This window comes from Eublepharis macularius, chromosome 12 (assembly GCF_028583425.1).
Source record: "Eublepharis macularius isolate TG4126 chromosome 12, MPM_Emac_v1.0, whole genome shotgun sequence".
Lineage (NCBI taxonomy): Eukaryota > Metazoa > Chordata > Lepidosauria > Squamata > Eublepharidae > Eublepharis > Eublepharis macularius.
This window is the reverse complement of record NC_072801.1, coordinates 34547741-34570797: the sequence shown is the minus strand read 5'-3', so window position 1 is coordinate 34570797 and position 23057 is coordinate 34547741. Positions and strand designations below refer to the sequence as shown.

General features: G+C 44.6%; 1 protein-coding gene across 1 annotated transcript in view; it reads right to left on the bottom strand.

Annotated features, from left to right (window-relative positions):
- Window positions 1–22642, bottom strand: part of WNT3 (Wnt family member 3) — a 30357-nt gene extending 7715 nt beyond the window's left edge. Inside the window, exon 1 of the mRNA XM_054993030.1 lies at window positions 22524–22642. Within this exon, the coding sequence (XP_054849005.1) occupies window positions 22524–22642 (119 nt within the window). The remainder of the gene's footprint in view (window positions 1–22523) is intronic.
- Between the last annotated feature and the right edge of the window lie 415 nt (window positions 22643–23057).

Below are 23057 nucleotides of genomic sequence, written 5' to 3'. Positions count from 1 at the left end.
TGGCCACAGAGCACAGGATTGCCCAGTAGCTGCAGGGGGTTGCTTCCAACTAATTCCAGATGGAGAACCAGGGCCACCATATGTTCTGCTTTCTATGTGCAGATGCACTACCCCCACTCCTGCCAAGTCAGGCATTGCTTGGAAAAGATTTTGGAGAATCTGCATTGGCTCCCTGGTGTTATTTTCTAGGGACAATTCTGCAATTGCTATAATGGAGAACACTGATTTTGGAAGCTATTGGTCCAGAATGCAGCAACCAGACTCTTGACTAGCACTGGCTTGGCTGGGGGTGGGGAGCATATTGAGGAATTGCATTAGCGGCTAGTTGCTTTCTGAGTACAATTCAAGGGGTGGGTTCGGGGCCCTGCTTCCTTGGCAGAATACACCTCCCTCTCTTGTTAGAGGGGAAAGCTGTCAGATGGAGCTTGGCATCCTGAATGCCTATGTAGCTTAACCTTGTGGTTTTAAAAACAGTCTGGGAGAACCTGGAGATTCCTTTCCCTCACTGTGTATCTTTCCTAGCAAGGTGTAGGCCCAGAGCGAATCTCAGAGATGTCTTCCTCCTCCCTAGGAATTGGTAGTGAAGCCCAAGAGACGTGTGCCATGCTCTGGCAATATTTCAGTACTCCCTCACCCCTGACTAAAAAGGATTTCTATGGCAGTTGTGCAGAAGCAGGCAAGTCCATGTGGTAAGGATTCCCTGTGGACTATCTGAAACCTTAACATGTGTAAATTTTCCTTTGCTCACATGACAACTGTCTCTTTTCTCCTTTGATTCTCTTGGCTTTCCTTTATTATCTTTACTGTCCAGATTTAGATAAGCAGCTCCATCTTTGTTTTTAATCATTTGCTTATTTTGCTCTATAAAGCCCCATGCCAGTTGGGAGCACTTATCACAAGTAGATCTAGCAAGGCAATTATTATTTTCTTATCACTTAGACTATATAAGGTTAGGGGATCCAAACAAGCATTCGGTATGGGGTCTTGTATGTATTGCTGAACTGACATTCAAGACTTAGACTACACAAAACTGTTCTAATGGGAGAGGAGATTTGTTTCTAGCGAACAGGGAAAGGGTGAGTGCCTGCCTGCTTGCTGGCTGGTCAGTTATCACACATGGGGAGCTATCCAAGCAAAGGTGCTGAACCTGCGTTCTCAGAGACTCGCACAGCCCACCTGCAAAAGGACTTGGCTGACCCAGACGGGTGCACCATCTGGTTCCTTCTCTCTATATATGTATGAATTACATGCACAAACTAAAGTAAAAACAATTGCATCAGAGTTTCCCGAATCTCACAGTCCTGAATCAAAAAAACAGGGAGGAACAAAAGAAGGAAAGCAGACAAGGAAAAGGCAGTAAATTACTTTTAAAATAACATTTTGCCACAGGGATTTTTTTTTTACAGTTATCAGTTGCGACGGAGGGATCAGAGGTTGCTGTTCAATAGTATAGAATTCTTTTTCCCACAGGAAATCTGTTACCTGTGGTGGAAGACCTTTCCTTGCCTACAGACAGCCCCCCAACCTTAAACGACTTCTCACTCACAACCATGAATCGGCCAGCAGAGTCACCAGCACAGGTACCAGGCCCTGCAACAGACCCAGATGCCAGCTCTGCCCCTATATCTACCCAGGGAATACAATTACAGGACCCAATGGCATCAACTACACTGTCTCTGGCTCTTACAGCTGCTCATCCTCCAATCTGATATATGCCCTCCTGTTCCAACAATGTCCTTCTGCTCTGTACATTGGACAAACCAGCCAACCTCTACGCAAAAGAATAAATGGACACAAATCTGACATTAGAAATGGAAATGTCCAGAAACCAGTGGGAGAACACTTCAACCTACCAGGACATTCCATCAAAGACTTAAAGGTCGCTGTAGTTCAACAGAAACCTTTCAAAAACAAAATCCAACGGGAGGCTGCTGAACTGGAATTCATATGCAAATTTGACTCTGTCAAGCTGGGACTGAATAGGGACTATGAATGGTTATCACATTACCACAGGTAACAGATTTCCTTTACAGAGGTGGGGTCTGGGGGAGCTCAGTGGTACCTGGCGTGGGCTTTCAGGAACCACAGATCTCTTTGTCAGATGCATCTGGCAGGGAGAGCTGTGGTTATCGAAGGCCCATACTGCATTGGAATTGGATGGTCTAGCTGTTTGGCTTCTACAAACTAACAGGGCAAACTCCTTTGAAGCCAACTGATACACACACCAAAAGGAGATGTTTACATATACTAGCAAAGGAATGTTTTGATTGCTCCCTCCCCCTCCCCTCCTAATTGCCTCTTCCCTCTGCTCTTCTGTGTTTGACCAGTCTCTGTATCAGGCATCTGAAGAAGAGAACTTGATTCTCGAAAGCTTATGCTAAAATAAAATTGGTTAGTCTTAAAGGTGCTACTGGACTCTTTTTGACTTTCCTCCTGAGGAGTCCTCACTATCACTGAGCCCCATGGCCTGAACAGATTTTTACCATTTTGTTTGGAGGAGGGGTTGAACATATACACATGGAAACATGAAGCTGCTGTAATGGGCTGGGCCAGCACAGGTGGTACTGCCAGGTATGGGGTGTGGTAGGCAAACACACTTAGCTTTGAAGGAATAGTCGAGATCCAGTCTGAAGTCAAAGCACAGAGTCCAAACAGTGAGTAACATGGTTCAAAGGCAAGTCCATACTGCAAGGTCAGGGGATCCAGAGGTCACTAACTGGTAAGGATATGACAAGGGCAAAGTCAACACAGTCCAAAATTCACAGAAGTCAAGGCAAGGCTCAAGGTAATGGTTGCAGAGTCAGGGATGCCGACTCATTGCTTCCAAGCCCCATAGGTCTCTTGGGCTGGTCTTTATAGCCATGCACTGATCACAGCCAGCTGCTTGAGAGCTATCCTGACGCTACTCATCTTCGCTATCCACAAGCAGCTGGCATCACTGCGCCATCTCTTCTGCAGCTCCATTCTTTGCTTCTGTCAGCAGTGTTCTCTGGATGGGGGTGATCCTGGAGAGTTGGAAGTCCCTGGCTGGACTTCACCTGCGGTGCTGGGGCTGGAGCGTGTCAGTGGCCCTGCCTCAGCTGCTGGCTGTAATCTCCAATTGGCCAGCAGCGGCTCTCCTGGGTTGCTGGCTGCCTGAGGCTTCTCTCCTCCTGAGAAGTCTGGGGCTACACCAGGCTCCTCTTCTCCTGAATAGTCTTTGCTAGAACTGGCTGACCCACGACTGCTGCCTTATACTGAATCAGACCTATCTGTCCTTCAAAGTCAGTATGCTCTGCTCAGACTGGTGGCAACTCTCCAAGCCTCAGGTCTTTTCCATCAGCCACCACCTGATCCTTTTAGCTGGAGATGCTGGGACTGAACTTGGGACATTCTAAATGGCAAGCAGATGTTCTGTTACTGAGCCACAGGCCCTTCCCCACAAGTTCCATAGGGTCCCCTCTGTTGCATATTCCATTCTGCTTGCCTTCCAGTTTCAGTGAAAGAATTCCTAAAATAAATTGTGAAAGTGGAGCATGTGGAAATCTGTTGCAGTTTTCCATTTGCATATTTTTCTTTTTACAGATGTACGTCAGGGTGAAACATCCACCGGGCAGTTCAGGTTAGAAAGGAATCTTCACATGATTGTACAATGACGCAAAGATTCTTTTTGCACTGTGACTTACCAATGTGCATATACCCACACTGCACCTGGTAACCTGAAATGAAAAAAGAAATGCCAACTGGAATCTGTGGCAAATTGCACAAATGAAGCTGTCCGAATGATACCTAGAAATCAACAATGGAAGAAAGATGGATTGCTAATGTAGTTGTACTGATGTGGAAACAAGGCTGATGATTTGGCATCCCAAAATCTGGGAAGAAATTTGGAAGAGAAGGATCTCATATGCATTCCTCCTTGAAATGCTGACCTGTGATCATCTGCCATGATCTAAATGTGGAGAGTTTTTATTATGAGGTAGGCAGGACAGGGGGAGGGTCATCAGCCATTTGGCATCTTGTGCCTGGAGGACTTTCTAAAGCTTTTCTCCTTGTGATCCTTTATTTCACCCCAGCCAAGAATGCTCCTTATCAAAAAGGCAATCACAGACCTTATAGGCATCCTTAACCCCGCTGGGCCGTTTCCCTGACTACCTCATTGGAAGAAGCTTATACCCTCTCGTCTGTGGGGTGGATACCGGCTTCTGCCGCTGGACCCACAATGGAATCAGTTCACCGTGTAATCCACAAAAAAGTATCCAGCTTATGCATGCCCTGGAAGGGAACCATGGTGGAGGGGGCAGCTGACCGAGGATGTATCCAAAGGCTACAAGCATAGGCTGTCCTAAGTCTGCTGTTGATTCTCATGAGATTGATGCTGAGTGCACATCTGTAAGACCAGATGGGTCTCACTTCTCCCACCATGCTGAAAATAAACCAAGCAATACTACGATCATGTTGTTTGAAATCTATATAGTATGGAACAGCGATAGGTCTTTTGAATACAAAGCATCTCTAGCCAAAGATCTAGCTGGTTCCTATCAAGCAGTAGAATTCAGTCCATATCTTTGGGCTTCCTGGTTCTCTGGCTGATTTTTTGCCCACATTTCAAGGTTGCCTGGGTTCTTCAAGGCTGACCAGTGGCCCAAGCAGCATGTGTGCCTGTTTGGGGCACCATGAACACAGAGGTGGCACCATTGTCTCCATGCATGCCCCCCTGAATGTCCCATCTGCCCCCTGCTGAATGGCCATTCCTTCATCCAGATTTCATTGGAGAAGAATTCAGCTATGTTTCCTAACCCCCTCCCTTAACAATCAGGATGGGGCAGAGCTTTCTGAAGACTGGGAAGGAGCAGACAAGAAGGACTAAGGAAGGCTAGGCTACAAAGAGAGGCCTCAGCAATGGCACCACAGGTTGGGCAGGGGAGGAGTGCTGCTGCTGCTCCTCTCCAGGATTCCCTTGCAGGGGTGCAGAGTTCCTCTCCTCATTTGTCCCTCCACCCATAAGGTCCAGGCTCTAAAGCCCATCTTGACCTGGACCCTAGTGGAGGCAACCAAGACGGGAGGAGACTCCCTCCATCCACACCACTGCCTCTGCCACCCTGCATTTCCTCAGGGTAGTTTGGGGGTTGGGGGTCTGCTTGGGATGGCCAGATGGTTTGAGCTGCCTCCAGTGCTCTTGACTGTCCAAGTCACTTGAGACCATCTGTACCATAACACCTGTTCCCCCCTTGTCCCACTCTGTCCTATTTCATCCAATTCCCATGTCCTGCCCAAAGCACACAGCCTGCCTGGGTAACACCCTTCTCCTCTGCTTTCCTACTGGATTTGCTTGCCTCAGATATTGGAACCTTCCTCAGGTTGATTATCATCTCTGGATTGGGAAATACCTGGACATTTTGGGTGAAGCCTGGGGAGGGGAGGTCCCTCAGCACCACCCTCCAAAGCAGCCATTTTCTCCAGGAGAACAGATCTATGTAGGCTGGAAATCAGTCGTGCTTCTGGGAGAGCTCCAGAACCACACCTGGAGGTTGGCAACCCTAAACATTCCATGCTGCTTTCCCTCTCTTTTCTCTGTGGTTTGTCAGTCTCAGTGTGATGATTGCTGAAGCACATCTCAGAGAAGTGTAAGCACAGAGCCATGGCTAGAAATTGCAGCTGTGACCGGCATCTCCTCTTGAGCCCCGTTGCCTCGGACCTGTTTGCAAGTGGTGCAGGCCCAGGAACGGACAGAGCATGCGGGAAGCTAAAATACCTTAAACCAGCTATTTGTTTAACATCATTTAATGTCTGAAATGCTGATAAAACAAAATATCCCAAGAGCTTGTCAACCAGCCCAGAGCTTTTGCATTCATTACCCAGAACATGGGCAATTGGGAGCAGATTAACTTCTACTTAATTGCAGTAAAAATATTTTACCAACATGTTTTCTCTCATATCACTGTAGGTAAAAAAATGGAGACTTTTTTTTTTAAAAAAAGAATGCTGCTGAAGACTTAAGAGCCCAGAATATTACCACACTTTCTGATCATATTTATTTCTAGGCAAGGCACTTCGTACATGTTCAGAAGTGATCTCTAACTACATGAAGACCAAAGACAGAGACCCCAAGGAAGCTCCTAATTTATGCTGTTAGTTTTGGTTCTTAGGGGAACATCTTCAAATAATGTCAGGTGAAAATTTAGTGCCATTTTAGGAAATTTTAAAATTTCAGCAGCAAACAAATAGTAGGCTTCAAATCCAAAGTCAAGGATGCCAATTCAGGTCTTGAGAGTTAATTGCCCAAAGGGAGGTGGGTCAGGATTTATCCTGCCCCGGTGCAGAAGGTCATTCCATGCATGATAAAAGACAGGGCCAGCTCTGAAAGAACCACCCCTCTGGGGCACTGTGTAGTTGCATACCTGAGTTCTGGCAAGCTTCCCTGCCTGAGGGAGACAATTAGGATGAGAAAATTGCTCTTTAGCTGGCTGCTTGCTTTGTTGTTGTTCCCCCTGGAGGAAGCCTGTCTTGGGACCAAGCAGGAGTTTATTTTTAGCACACAAAGAAGGTATAAAGCTGGCACAGTTCACACCTCTTGCCAAAGCCAAGGTGACTTCAAAGTTCAAGAACATCCTCAGCTGCTGTGTAAATTGCTGGCTAGCTGTTTTGATGGCTCCAAATCTGAAGACTGGAAGCAGAGGAGAATATGAAAGAACCAGGTTATGGAGGTCCCATAGAATTTAGAGGGTAGTGGTGGAAGCAACCATAAAAAAACATCTAGTTCACTAGACTTCCACCTTTTCAGACCCAAGACCCATCCATAGTGCCCAGAAAGCAGCTCAGAACCTAGAGATGCTAATCTTTACATGGTGGCTGAAGATCTCCTGGAATTACAACTGGATGTCCAGGTGACAGAGATAATTTCCCCTGGAGAAAGTGGCTGCTTTGGAAGGAGGAGTCTATGGCATTATAACCTGCAGAGCTCTAGCCCCTCCTCAGCTCCTGCCCTCTGCAAGCTCTCTCTCTCAGATCTCCAGGAATTTCATAACCTGGAGCTGGCAACCCTGACAGCACGTTACAGCACGTTACAGGAAGTCATGTGAAATCTGAGTCACATGATGGGGAGAAGAGGCGCTGAAGCTAAGACTCACTGGTAGGGATGGAATTTTTCAATGCAAACACGCATGGGGAATTGGATGATTGGCTGGGGTGGGTATAAGAGGGCCGGGCCAGGCAAAGAGAAATAAGGCAAGGGAGAGCTTGAGTTGCCAACCTCCAGCTTGGGCCTAAAGATCACTTAGAATTACAAATGACCACTGGGCTACAAAGATCAGTTCTCTTTGATAAAATGGCTGCTTTGGAGAATGGACTCTATGGCATTATAAACCCTGCCCTCCCCAGTCTCCACTCCAACATCTCCAGAAATTTTCCAACCCAGAGGTGGCAACCCTAGGGCTGCTGAACCTGCCTGAGCCGAACACTTCTGAATGGCCTCCCCCTGGCATTCTGCTGCCCTTATTATATGTGCAAAGACACGCAGGAGGCAGATGCACTTGCGCTCGACCCATGTGCATGAACTGCAGGATCTCTCAAAATTCAGCCACACAAATATGGACTTTCTACAGGGGCTCCTGACCCAGCAAGTGGGCCTTCCTCACTCTCCTGAGGGTCCAAATCCATGGGATGAACTTTGTTAATCTAGTCTCCCCCCCCCCCCACATTGAGGACCAAGTGACCACTTCATACTTCAGCAGGGGAGATCCAAGGGAGCTCAGGAGGATGGAGGCAAGATTGTGCAACCTTCTTTTAAATATGCTCAATATGAAATTGCAAAAAAAGAAAATGCATTGTATTGAGTTCACATATTTTAATGTGTCATTAAGGTTGCGAACATGACAGGAAAAAAGTGTCCCAGTGATTGACACTATTATGGTGGCGTGGAGTTAAATATCAGAGGAGTTAGCAGTGTTAGTCTGTAGTAGCAAAACAGCAAAGAGTCCAGTAACACCTTTAAGACTAACCATCTTTCAAGAACCACAGTTGCATCTGACAAAGAGAACTGTGGTTCTTGAAAGCTTATGCTACAGTAAAGTTGGTTAGTCTTAAAGGTGCTACTGGACTCTTTTCTATGGAGTTAAATAATTTCTGATAATTGCTACAGATTAAACTGATATTAAAGGGACAAGTTTAAAAGTCAGCAACCCTATTTAAAAGGCAGGGCCAAAGTAGACCCTTAAATCTCGCCCTAATACTTCTGGGTTTCCAGCAAGTCCCTAAAAAATAAACCAAGAACATACATGAATGCAAATCCATACAATTTATAGTTCATTTCTGGGTTTTTCTGTTGCAATTTTTTACCTTGCTAGCTTTTGTTAGCCTATAAGTGAACTCTTGCAAGATGCTCTTGTTAGATTTGGCAGAGATTAAGTTGCGTTTTTCCCACTAATTGAGCTCTTACAAGTCTAACTTTGATCTATCAGCAGCACTTTTGCAAAAGTTACCTTGCAAGGGATATGAGCTTTCATAGTAAGCTCTGAGTCATAAATGTAGTTCCCTAAATAATTATGTGGTTTATTAAAAGTACCCTATAGAGGAAGAGAAGTGGCTCAGTCGGTCTACATTTGACTTACCAGTATAATTCTTCCAGTGGTTATCTGGTTTTTCCGTGGCACTTTTGCCAGGATTATTGGCTTTGTTTATGTAGCTCAGCTCATATAAAGCATAACAATTATCTTGCAGCGGAGCTAAGTTATTCCAAGGAGCTCTGCTTTCTTCTCCTATAGGCACATTTGGCTTTACTAACAGTTTGATTATATTTACTAGATTTCCTAAATAATAGGTCGTTCGCTTCAGAAAACTAACTTGGAATCAGACAGTGTTGTGTAGTGGTTAGAGTGTTGGACTAGGATCTGGGCAACCCAGATGGAGTTGGTCCTACTAAAGGTATTACAATGGACAGTGTTTTTGGTTTGCGGACAACCAGGGCATATTATAACTTTTGGAAGGGGATAGGGGATTTCAAACATGTGACAAACACATATTTGCACATGTGCCTCTTACAGGTGCCCTCTTCTGGGGGCCCATATTGGATGCATCATACAGTGTACTATTGAGGAACATCTTTTGTGTTACTTTGGAAGTGGGACTGGTCTGCCTGCTCCTATTGTAGAGGAAGGTTGCATGCAGTTGGTTTCCGGGAAGGTGTTGAGGACAGCTGGAAGGTGCAAGGGGAGCTGACTGAACGGGTGCGGAATGTGAACGGCTGCTGTGCAGTAAGGGGAGGGGGGAGTCCTGCTTGGCCTGCTCCCGACAGAAAAGCTCCAGGCTGATCTGATAAAAGATGACAAGACTCCTGAAAGATGACAAGACTTTTAAAAGAAATCAGGAGAACAGAACAGCAGCACGATGCTGAAATGCATTCGTGTGTATAAAGCACCTAAAGGTATAATAGGAAAAAGGTTCTGAACAAAGGTTTCTAAACCAGGATCAGTTCACTACCTAATATAGTTGGCTATCCATATTGGGGCTGATCTAGGGTAACTCTTTTTGATATACTACTTCAGAATCTGTTTTTGCTTATTTACTTCATAGATACCACCAGGACTTTTTTTCTGGGAAAAGAGGTGGTGGAACTCAGTGGGTTGCCCTCGAAGAAAATGGTCACATGGGGTGGTGGCCCCGCCCCTGATCTCTGGACAGAGGGGAGTTTAGATTGCTCTCCATGCCACACGGCGCGGAGGGCAATCTCAACTCCCCTCTGTCTGGAGATCAGGGGGCGGGGCCACCAGCCCATGTGACTATTTTCAAGAGGTTCCCGAACGCCGTTCCACTGCGTTCCAGCTGAAAAAAAGCCCTGGATACCACAATGGGGATCTAAAGTGGTTTACATTGTTCTCCTCTCCTCCGTTTTATTCTCACAACAACCCAATGAGGTAGGTTAGGCAGAGAGTGTGTAAGTAGCCCACGGTGACCCAGACAGCTTCCATGGCAGAGCAGGAAATTGAACGAAATGTAAAAGTGTTCAAGATATTGAGTTCCTCAGAACTCTTCATGAAGGAGAATGCTACAAAATAAAAAAGAGGGAGAAAGCAGATTTTAAGCAGCATTTTAATTTTAGGTCATGGTGTTTCAGAGACCTCCTCATGAAAGCAAGTGGTGAGTTTGCAGCAAATCATTTTTTATTTTGTAACATCTGGCCCAATAGAGGGCTGTGGGGAAAGCTATTATATGTCTAAATTCAATATCCAAAAACAGAAAAAGGAATTTACATCTTGCAAAAAAAAAAGTCAGATATTAGGCAAGGCCAGAACAAACCATCATGAAAGAAAGCTAAGTAAAGTTGCTTAACAAGGGCAGATCTCTCACAGGGATCTCTTTTGTGAAATTTGGTGCTAGATAGAAATGCCATGTCTGATCTAGGAGCATTTCTTACTTTGTGCTCAAAGAACGTCACTCAGTAATTGGCTCTGTGACAGAACTTCTCTTTCCAAGATTTGTGAGATTATTATTCTGGATTTACACAAGATGATATCCTTTGCGTGTCTCACCTGGGATCCCAGACTCTGGACACTCACAAAATGTGTGGAATATTGGGATTGTAATAATATGTAGAATCATACAACTTTGGAAAATTTTAGGTAATCCAGCAGGAATGTTTGTGGCAGGCAACTTGCTTTTGACAACTGGCAGCCAGATCAATGTCTTTTGCAGGTAAATGATGGAAATGAGAATGACATTTGGATATTTAATGAAGGCACTCAGTTGTTCAAGTAAATGTCAGCATTGTTTGAAACTTCTTTCGGAAAGGTAAATGCCAGCATTATAGTTTCCAAGTGTTCCAAAAACTAAAAAGATATCTGAGAAAGAGAGGAGCCAAGATGCAGTTAGCTTGATTTACAGGGAAGGTAGAAATCATGGAGGCCTCTGAAACCATTCAAAGTGCCTGTCCCCCCTCCTCTTCATAATTTCCCCATTTTGGAAATTTTCAGGGGAAAAACTGGAGATGTTTTATTTAACCAAGCCTGTCTTTCAAAAGGAGGATAGCTTAGATAACCCTGTGGTATATACTTGACGCTATGCTACTATGCCAGGTGCTTAACTGGAACCAGGGTTTGCTGGCATTTAACTCCAGGACCTGTTTTTACTGTTCTGGAATACAAAAAGAACTAATCCACTATCAGATGAGGTGACTCTAGGCCAGTATCTTTTAAATTCAGGGTGATTGAGAGGGTGAATGAGGGGCCAGTTCCTGTTTCTTGCAGATAAAACTGATTATCTTAAGCCATTGAAACTGAGCTTTGAGGTGCTCTGGTTTTGCTTGTAGAAGGACAAGGAGAGTGTAACTCTGCTCATTGTCTCAGTATTCTTGGCAGCTTTTGATACTGTTGAGTAGGGTATATTTCTGGGGCATCTTGCAAGGTTAGGTCTAGGGGCCACTCCAGCGATTGCTGTCCTTGGAAGATCAGTCTCAGAGGCTGTCCGTGGGAAATTACAGTGCTTCTGCATGGGTTTCCTTTCATGGAGTCCTATAAGGTTCCATCTTGACTCCCATGCTATTTAATATCTATATGAACCCTGTGGTTGAGATCATCCAGAGAGATGATGTCATCAATATGCTGATGGCGCCAAACTTTGTTCTCTCTTTTCATCTGAACCAGATGAATTGGTCCCTTTTCGTTTGTGAGAAGGTGAATAAACTGAAATCGAACTGGAAAGGGGAGAGTTGATGTCAATAGGAAGGTTCAGAGCAGAAAAGCCTGGCTTTGATGGAGATACTCTCTCCTTGAAATGTCACTTATACACACACTGGTCCCAGCTTTGCTTCTGTATACAAAACCACAGCTTTTACCACTTTAAGCTGATCTCTCTACCTCTCCTGCTACTGGGGAAAACAAAGGCTACTGTCACCATGCTTTGCCAGTTCTCAGACTAGACTACTACAGTGTGGGGTACTACAGACTACGTGGGGCTGCTCAGGAAGACAATCTGGAAATTTCAGTTGGATCAGAACTGATGCCTACTTGCTTCCGGGTATATACAAAAGGAAGCATATTTTATCTATGCTCCAATGGTTGTACCAGCTACCTAATATTTTCGGGTACAATCCAAGATGGTGTTTTTGACCCTTGATATGGTTTCGCTCTAAGTATCTTTAGGGAGCCTTTGCTCCCATATCAAGACACTTGCTCCTTAATGTCTACCCAGAAAATCTTGTTGGTCTCTAAGGTGTCACTGGATTAAAATCCTGCTGTTCTACAGCAGACCAACACAGCTATCCAGAGGAGTTAGCCATGTTAGTCTGTAGTAGCAAAATAATAAAGAGTCCAGTAGCACCTTTAAGACTGACCAACTTTACTGTAGCATAAGCTTTCAAGAACCACAGTTCCCTTCGTCAGATGCATCTGATGAAGGAAACTGTGGTTCTCGAAAGCTTATGCTACAGTAAAGTTGGTCAGTCTTAAAGGTGCTACTGGACTCTTTACTATTTTGCAACACAGCTGTGTACCTGAAACTATCCTTAGTACCTGCTGCTCATGGAGCCATCTTGTGTGGATGCAAGATTAATGTCTACCAGGAACAGGGCCTTTCTGTGGACAATCCCTGCTAGCAAATACTCTGCTCCAAGATGCTCCCATTACTAGACTCTAGGGCTACAGAGATATGCATTTCTGAGTCTCCTACTGCTGGGTGTATAGTTTTGTTTTTTGTGATAATTATTTGTTTAGCATTTTATGATATTTTAATATAGTAATTTTAATGATCTGTAAAGTGCTTTGTGCATAGTATTACAGTAAAATAAAATAAGCACTGCTTGAGAGAATGTGCAGGGTACCTTTCTTTTATCTGTGACATGTTGGTGACATGTTGGTTCATCTGTGACGTGTCCAACATGTCCCTCAGTTCACATTTTTTCTTGGAAAATTTGGCCTCCAAAATTGCTATGTGCCTCCTGGAAAGTTGACCTTGATGCTGAGTTTGAATTAAGAGAGGCATAAATGTGGTCTGTCTCTGGTTAGAATCCCCCATTGCCAGTCGTGGCAAGCCTGACAATATTTGACTGTCCTGGTAGCCAACTAAAAATCTTTGAAACAAGGTGCCAAAATTCTTAACAATGAAAATAAAACTGTTCTCCTAAAATCCTCATCACAAACATCATGCTGAAGTGCTCATATCACTTCTGGACGGAACCCAGGCTCTGATTTTGGCAAACCTCCATGAAAAGGATGCACATTGCAGAGCAGGGAAACTCCTTCGCTCAGATCCCTGTTGCTGTCACCAAGAGCAGGAGCTCTTTGGGGACACAGGAAACAAGAGTCTTCTTGTTCTAAATACCAGATTTACAAAAATCACACCCAGCTCACCTTGTGTTTTGGGACAGGTAAGGCTGTGGGGGTCTTTCTAACACAGGACAAATTTTGTTAGCATAACTGATATGCATATGCCACACCCCCTGACATCACCTATCCTGGCTGCTTTGGACCCAATCCTGGCCATTCTGGGCCGAAATTGGGCCCAAAATGGCAAAAAAGGACTGAAAATGGTCAAAAAGGGGCCCAAAATGGTCAAGATTGGGCTGCTGCTGAGTGGGAGAGTGATCTACCACCTGTTAGAGGCCCGATCCAGGCCATTCCCAGGCTGAAACGTACCCAAAATGGCCGAGAGTCTGGTGGGTGGGGCCACCTGACATGTGACCTCTTTGGGGAACTGCCGGAACTGCGTTCCTGCGCGTTCCGCCTTGAAATGAGCCCTGGCTGGGGCTATACCAAGAATGAGAACTGAGTGAAAAAGCTGGCTAGACCCAACCCCTTTTTTCATTCCCATCTGTTATTTTTGATGTATATTTAAGATACCTTAGATGATCACTTGAACATGCAATGTGTGATGTGATCCTTGAGATCCACTTCAAATGTTTCCTGCAACGAAAGCACTCCATTGTGCATGTATACTTCTGTTTCTGTGTGTTGCATGTTGAGAAACCAATGCCAGTCTTGGCCCCCCAGAATGTATACATCCAATGAATGGGGAATTTGTGCAACTGTTACAACCACCCACCTGGGTTGTGCCTAATTTTTTAAACATGGAAGAGTTCCCTATATAGAAATCATCTTTGAAGTAGCCAGGAACTGAGGCCATTACTAGCAAGTGGTCTTGGCAAGCCAGGTTGCTTCCTGTTCCTTATGATTTCCTTACATAGCATTTCCCCCTAGTACATATCTTCAGTACAGATTTCTGCTCAAGGCAATGGGTAGTTATTTTATTTAAAAAAATTATCTATATGCCACCTTTCCACCCAAAAAGGATCCCCAAGGTGGCAAACATCAAGGCATTAAAACATTAAAACAGCATTTACAATGTACCGATAAATATTTAACAATACAGAAAATCTATGGGTAGACAGACATACAAACAATTGTATAGAGATATAAACAACAAACAACCAGTTAGGAGAGCCAATAAGAGTTTACGGTAGGCATGCCAAACAAAGTTTTCAAAAATGACTGGAGTGGCCAGGTAGGTTTATACGGGAAAAGGTAGTCCTTAACATATGCTGGCCCTAAGCCATACAGGGCTATAAAGGCCAATACCAGCACCTTGAAATGGGCCCAGTAACAAATTCAGAGCCCATTTAGATGGAACAAGACTGAAGCAATATGGTCCCTGTGACTCACTCCAGTCAACATTCTGGCTACGGCATTCTGTATCAAATGTAGCTTCCATACAGTCTTCAAGGGTAGCCTTATGTAGAACACATTGCAGTAGATGTTACCAGGATATATACTACAGTGGAAAGATCTTTCCTGCCCAGGAAGTACCACAGCTGTCTCACCAGCCAAAGCTAGTAAAAAGCACCCCTGGAAACCACTGCCAACTGTTTATCCAAGATGAGGCCCAAGTCCAGCAGCATTCCCAAGCTACAAACCTACACTTTTAAGAGGAGTGCAACCTCATCAAGAACAGGGGGAAACCCATTTCCTAGGCCAGACCTTCCCCTCACCAGTAACACCTCCATTTTGTCTGGATTAAGTTTCAGCTTTTTAGCCCTCATCCAGTTCAAAACTGCCTCCAGGCACCTGTTCACTGTTCCCACAGCCTTCCTGAGATGGGTTGGAAACATGAGATAGAGCTGAGCTGCATCCACATATTGAGGTCAACTCAGCCCAAACCACTCCCAGTGGCTTTACAAGAGAGAACCTTGTGGAACCTCATTGGTCAGAGGCCAAGAGGCAGAGCAGCAGTCCCATAGCATCACATTCTGAAACCTACCTTTGAGCTAGGATGGAAACCACCACAGGACAGTGCCTCCCAGTCCCAACTCTGAAAGCTGGTCCAGAAAGAGACCCTGATCAATGGCATCAAAAACAGCCAAGAGTACAGATGAATTAATAGGGTTGCACTTTCTCTGTTCATCTCTTGGCACAGGTCATCTACCAAGGCAACCAAAGCCATTTCAGTCCTATAACCAGGTCTGGAAACAGATTGGATCCAGAAATATCTGTTTCATTCAGGAACCCCTGAAATTGGCCAGCTACCACTTGGTCAGTCACCTTGCTCAAGAAGATACATTTGAGAGTGGATGGTAGTCATGGGACCAGGGTAGGTTTCTTCAGGAATGGATGCACCACTGCCCACTTCAAAGCAGGGGCAACCACCCCATATCTCAGGGAGGCATTTCCTTTTCCCTAGACTCAGTCTGCCAGCCCTCCCCTGCTTATTTAAGAAGCCAGAGAGGGGTGGAGGTGGATTGTACAAGAAGGTGGTAAGTCTGAAATGTCCGAGAATCTTGTCCACTTCCTCAGACTGAAAAAGCTGAATGGTATTCCACACGACTGGAAAAATAGGCACTGTGGGAACATCCAATCCTGTCACTGCTATTGCAGAATCCAAATGGGATGTGATTTTATTCACAAAGTGTTTCACAAAATGTTCACAGTGAGCTGCAGAGCAGTCCACCTCCTCCTGTAGGCCAGAGCCCAATAGACCCCTGATCTTCCCAAAGAGTTCTGTGTGGATGCAATGGTGGCAGAGAAATATTGTTTCTTTGCTGCCGTCACTGCCACAAAAATAGGCTTTAAAATAAGCTCTGACTGATGCCTTGTTGGATTTCACCATGTCTTTCTCAAGTGTCCCTAAGTTGTCTTTTCATCATCCACAGACCCCCAGTAAACCAAGGGGCTGCCTGGCTCTTAGACAGGACACCCAGGAGCAAGTGTGTCAATTGCACAGATTATTTCCTCATTCCAGAAGTCAACCAGAGTACCAACAGGAGCACTGAAAATATCAACAGGAAAATCCCCCAATGCCGTCTGAAAACCAGTTGGATCCATCAGGCTAAGGGAGCCAGATCATCATAATTGATCCCCCACACCTGCAAAGTCTTGATACCCCTGTAAGTCTAAATCCAAGCAAGAAGTGATCTGTCTATGACAAGGCAACTGTCTCGAAACTGCACCCCCATCTTCAGACCACCTTCCTCCTGCCCAGAGCAAAACACTAGATCAAGAATGTGACCTGCACAGTGTGTGTGGCCTGTTATTACTTGAGACAGGCTCGTGGTTGTCATGGAGACCATGAAATCCTGAGCCACTCCCAGGAAGGTCGCCTCAGCGTAGATGTTGAAGTCTGCCAGAACAACCAGCCTAGAAATCTTCCACACCACCTCTAAGGCTACCTTCACCAGCTCAGGCAAGGAGATAGCTGGCCAGGGAAGTGGGTGGCACACCAACAGAGTCCTACTCCTGTCTCTTACTCCCAACACTAGATGCACACTCTCAAAAATGACAGAGTCCTGGACAGGGCATCGAGCTGGGGGCGGGGTAGAATCTCAATAGAGAACAGCGACACACCACCTCCCTGCCCCCAAGGCCTACATTGGTGCATCACTGTGTACTCTGGAAGAATAGCTGGGAGAGGTTAGCTCCTCTCACTCCCCTAGCCAGGTCTCAGTGACACATAACAGGACAATTCTCTCCTCCAGAATTAAATCTTGGATGGCTTCTGTTTTGGTTGTAACTGACCTAGCATTTCAAAGCAAGATATAGCCCAGCGGGATGTTGAAACAGTCCTCAGTATCGCTCTACCTGGAAGAAGAACCAGAAAGGGCAACAGCTGTCTCTTTTCCTTATGTGGCTTCCCCCCCCCCCACTATCGTATCTCCTCCTACCCAACTCCCTATTGATCATGGCACCATCTCTCATTCTATTCTGCTCCCCCAAATACATCTCCAGCCAGCACATGAGACAAGGACAAAAAAAAAATCTTAGACACAACAGTTTAGGCGCCAACTCTCACCTGGAATGGGACAAAGCAGAAACACAAAGACAACCAGCTGTCACCTGGTGTAAGACAACAGAATGGCTAGGTGCTTGCTTGCTAGCTCAATGCACTTTGTGAAACAGCTGTTCCTCAGCAAGTCAGTCAAATAATAAACTGTGCAAAACCTGAGCTGCCAGATGAACACATATGGAGCTGAGTCAGGCCCTTGCTTTATCAAAGTCAGTATTGTCTTCTCTGACAGGCAGTGGCTCTCCAGTGTCTCACGCAGACCTCAGGCATGAGGTTCCTGCAAAGCCATCTTTTCTCTCCCATTTTTGTTGTAAGAACATACAAAGAGAACTGCAGGATCCGACCATCTGATCCAGACTTACAGGGGCAGCCGTCTGTCCCCCAGAGCAACTGATGAGATGCCGACAGCATGTGGCTCAGAGGCCAACACATCCCTCGGCCGCTTCCTCCTAGCAGCATGCTTCCAGAAGCGTGCTGCCTCCAAACATGGGGATCCCACTGAGTTTGCCTAATCCCTTTCAAGCTAGTGGCCATAACCATATCATAAGAACATGGGAAGAGCCCTGCTGGATCAGACCAGTGGTCTATTTAGTCCGGCATCTTGTTTCACACAGTGGCCAACCAGCTGCCTTTGGACAGTATCTTGAGGTAGTGAGATCCACATGTTAATTATGCATCCATTGTGGGTGAAACAGACTTCATGAGGGGTAGGGACTTCAAGGTCCAGGAGCAGGTTACATCCAAAAGTTACATTCCACTAATGGCAGAGCTTTCCTCCAGTGGAAGGAGCATGTTCTATCAGAGCAGAATCTTTGTATGAAAGGAAGGCTCCACCCTTAGTGGAACAGAACCTTTAGATCCAGCCCTTTAGGATTTCTAACATACGTCTTGTTATGAGGCAGGCAGAAGTGATGCAATTAAGCTTTGATGCAAATGTGTTGCTGATGTGCAATAGAACACAGTGGAGAATAGAGAAATTTGACACGTTCCAGCTACTGTTGCCAACTCCTGATTGGAAAATACCTGGAGATTTGGGGGAGGAGCCTGTGGAGGACAGGAGGGGTGGGAAAAGGAGGGACCTCAGCTGGGTATAGTCCCACATAGTCTACCCTCCAAAGCAGCTATTTTTTCCAAGGCAACCGATTTCTCCCTTAAGGAGATCAACTGTAATTCTGGGAGATCTCCAGCCCTCACCTGGAGGTTGGCAACCCTAGTTCCAGCCAAGGTAGGTTTTCCCACTGGTTTAAGGGCACTAAAGGTACCGGATGCAGGAACACCCTTGGGGACTAATCCGTAGCCAGCCTCCTCAGGAGAAAGTCCCATTTTATATAAATGCTCTTAGGAGTTCAGGCTCAGATATAAATGCTAAGCAGGCTACTAAGACCTCTACACAGGTCTTTTCGACGGGGCTTAGTCCCAGGACACATTGCATTTTGTGTCTCTGATCTACGGTTTGCCTCTCAGCATCATTCTCGCTTTCGCCTCCTCTCTGATCCTGCTCTTGTCATCTTCTCCCGCCTCCAGGAAATGGCTTTGATCTCCGACCTCTGTTTTGACCCAGAGGCGGTCTAGGCTCATCCTCTTGTTTGCGATCACCTCTTTAGCAAGGTCTGCGTTTTTGTACTCTCTGGAGGTGCCTCCCTCGCTAGCAGCCCAGCTCCCAGCACTCTGACCACCCGTCCAAAGCTTCTTTTTAGCTCTTCCTCCTTTGTAGTTGCACCAGTCGAAGCACGAGCTTGAAAGGGGAGGAATGCAATGGTGTTATATCTGAGTAATTTATTCAGGATCCGTGCTAACTGCAGTCACCGAAACTGGGATGTTTAACAAACAATGCTTGCAGCCTTTTGATTGCCCCACAGAGAAGCTGCGTTCTCGCAATGCCCTCTTTAGATCCAGCAACTCAGCTTCTGCACAGCTGATCTTCCTGCCATGACAATTCTTCCTAGGCTACCCAGTGATCTCGACTTTGACATCCCTTCAAGGTGGGTCATGGTTACTGACATTTTTATACGGATCAAAATTTTTGACGACAGTTTATTGGCGATCCACCTCTGCTCATCTCTTGCCTGACACGCCCGTAGATGGGGTTGCGCTGAGTAGGTTGCTCTCGGAGGTGTCAGTGCAGAGGAGGTAGAGAATCAAGATATGTTAGGCCAAGTCGCTTTCAACAAAATCCCTCTCGGTTAGTCTGATTGCCAATAACCTTGCATAATGAAGCATGAATAGGGAAAATAACAACCTGCTCACACATCGGATATTTTATGTGAAACTGATCAGAGCCATTCGAAACTACAAAGAGGTAAGGAACACGGTAGGGAGAGAGATAATTTCTTATAGTACCAGTTTCCCACCCAAATGCATGAAATTCTTGGAGGGCAGAAGTATCTCTGCACTGTCCTTCCAGTACACACTCTGGTGATCGACAGTTTTAGAAGCTTTCATTGTACATCCATCTCTCCCCTTCCCTGAAATTCCAAGCAAGTTAGAAGCAGTGAAACTCTCAGCCCTCTCGAGCATATTGTCATTCCATCCTTAGAGCCACACTCCTAAAAAAAAACACATACACACATTCTGGAATGCACTGCCTATTCAAGAAACCTGATGTTGTTCTCAGAATAAATTGGACACCTTCATTCAATTAATCTAAATCATCCTGATAAACAGAACTGTTTTTTCTACAGAATTTTAAAAAATTGAGGTTTCATGTTCTGTGTTTTGTTTTGTTTTTAAAGAAAATGACTGAAGGGCTTTCTCATGTCTGGACTTAAAAAAGCCCTGCCAACTGTTAAAATTTTTAAAAATCTACAGCCTCTCCCCATCCCATGCTGAAAGCAGAGAGAACTAAGATGCACATTAAAATGCTGTTATATATTTTGCATAGAAGAAGATTATATCACTCGATGTTTGTTAAACCACCAAACCTCAACAGGGAGTGAACTCTTCTTTATTAAATCTATGGATCAAGAAGATTCCCTGCCGCACACACCTTGCACTGTCTGTCCGCTGCTTTAATCTCCACACAGCTGATCTCTTAGAAATCTTGTTCCACCGTTGGAGATGAGCTCTTGCAAGGAACTCTCTCTCTCTCTCTTGCAATTCAGCTCTTTGCAAAATGTTGAGGAAACTTTGCAAGATGAAGGAGTAAACACTTGATATCAACTGCCATGAACACCAGAAAGGACACAAGAGCATGCAGCGAAAACGTATCCAACAAGAACATAATAAGAAGATGGATCTAACACACACACTCCCCTCCACTCATGACAAATTATGCTTGGTTCAGCAACACATTTGTGCCTTCACTTAAGTGCACACTCACCTTTACATGGTCAGCTGATCAAAGCTCTTTGTCTTCTAATTATCATAACATTTTCTCCCCTACTTCAGAGAGTACAATTGTACCAACAAAGTACTCAGTTCAGACACATATATACAAGTAGCTCCTGACATTTATAAAAAAATGCTCAGTAGATCCTCAGTTTTGTTTTCTGAAAGTATCCTGGGTGCAGCCTCTGTGGATTTATGTATATTAGATTATCTAAAATGTTTTTGAAACTAGTATTTAACACTGTTCTTTGTGTAGTCGTTCATAATATGTTGGGAGCTTTATCTGGCTAGGTTTTTCCAAGGATAGGCAAAGGCAATTTTGGGAATGCAAAATGAAAGCAGGGAAATTAATCTCATTTGTCTCCACAAATGAGTCTTGGACTTTCAATGTCAAGATGCCACTTTGTGTCTCAAAACTGCTTAACTTTAATCAAGGTCAAAAGGCCTGTTTTGGCTGAAAAGCCCAAAAGGACACGGGTAACAACATCCAGCCCTCTGAGAAACAGCGCTCCAAGACAAGTCCTTCAGTCTTAAACAAAGCTTTTAACTCTTACAATCAGCAGTGCCTTGTTTTCAGTCTCTCCCAATGAACATTGAAAGAAGCTGATTTTATCAAAGTGGGGGAAGAGAGAATTGACTAATCTAAATTAAGGGATCTTGAATGGGAGATATATCCTGGCTGTACTCCCAATGTATGACTCATGAATCATTTGGCAAGGAAAATAAGTTGTTTGTGTTATGATTTAAGTCTCCCTGCTATTCCCAGATTATCAGGCCAAAATCCCAATACTTTTTATAAATTTTTGTAAATTTAGAAACACTAAATACATATTCTTTGAATGTATGATAATTACTAGGGTACTTTAAGCAGAGCTTTACTATTGCTTAATATCCCTTTTCAAATCCATGTTTAGCCTAGCTCATTTCTTTGTGTGTCTGCTTAGAGGGGACTTTAAGAAATGAATAATATAAAAATAGTGAGTGGAATATGGCGTATTGAAGCGCTCCTTGAGGAAAAGTTACTTCTATGGTTTCCAAATCTATTTTGTTTGAGCCTTTTCCACCAACTGGATTTCAAGGGAAAACAGATCAAGGAAGAAATTTACCACAACATTAAATTATTAAAATCTGACATCTTCAGATTATCCTGAGATAAATTTAGCTTTGCTGCAAATCTTTTTTACATGTACAAGATTAATCATTGTCCAAGTTTTCTCTGTTTTTACTTTGTTTTAATGTAAACTAGAAAGGAAGGCACAGAGATCTGCTTTCACTGGGAGTGAAAAATGCTTCAAGTGTTATGAGTGTGTGCACGCACGCAAGTGGGGAAACAAAATCCTTGCCATTACTAAATTCCTTATAAAATTAGAATTGTTTAGCATGCTGGATTTTTTTTAATGCTGCCGACTTTATAACCAAATATTTCAAAATAAGGAGCCTGTGCAGTGAAGCCACACACATCTTTCCCTTCAGACCCAGGGAAGGAATGATGGCCACGTTCTTGAAAGTGAAAGGCACATATGAGGAATGTCCTTAGCAGCCCTGGCAATATCCCCTTGTGAAATGCGACACAATACTTAATAACAATGGCTCTCAAAGATACCTTCCCTGTGCAAACCTCTGTGCATCCGTCCTTTGACCTGCCTTTACACCTTTATTATCTACTGATTAAAAATTGCATTCCAAGACATTGCTTTGTAACTTGTAATTCCTGAGGCTGGGAAAGCTGGCTCTCTAGACACATTTTTTTTTAAAAAAAAATACTCTGTAGTAGTATCTTTCCAAAAGAAAACTAAATGCCATCATTTTGAAACTTTGCGTTCATTACCCCAAAGTGGGAGGATCAAACATAGGAATCCAAGTGAAGCACTAAGAGAGAATAATGAGAACACACAAGAACAGTATGGAAATGAAGTTGCCCCAAAAGTTTGAGATGAGGGGAAATGGAGTCTTACCACCAAATGGGGTAACCAGCTAAGACCTTTGCGTCACCGATGAGGAAAGCTAAAATTAATCCAAGCAGGTGGTAATCCATTAGTCCAGGCTTGGTGTTAGGGAGAAGACCGCTCTCCATGAAGTTTGCAGAAAAACATTTAAGGACAACAACAAAAAAACCCACAGGTCCTTTCCACCCCTCCCCCCCACCCCCCTCATGTGCTCGCACACCCAAAAGAGCCTCAGAAAGTCTCCTGAAGTGGAAAATGACTTTATGCGTTGTCAGAAATGCACCTCAGGGAAGCTTTTTCCCCCACCCACCCCTGACAACGATCTACCCAAAGCTTCTATTAAAAAGTGCTGCGCTTTGGGGATGTCAGGAGACAGCCAATGGGATCGCATGGCCTTAAGGTAAGGGTTGCGTCTATAGTTCAGGGCTGTCAATCATTCCAAACTCCCCCCCCCCTTGCAACTTTATTCCTCCTGCTTGCTGGGGAAGGGAACAGACAAACCTTGAAAGAGAGTTTTCTAGCCTAACATGATTTCTTGTTCTT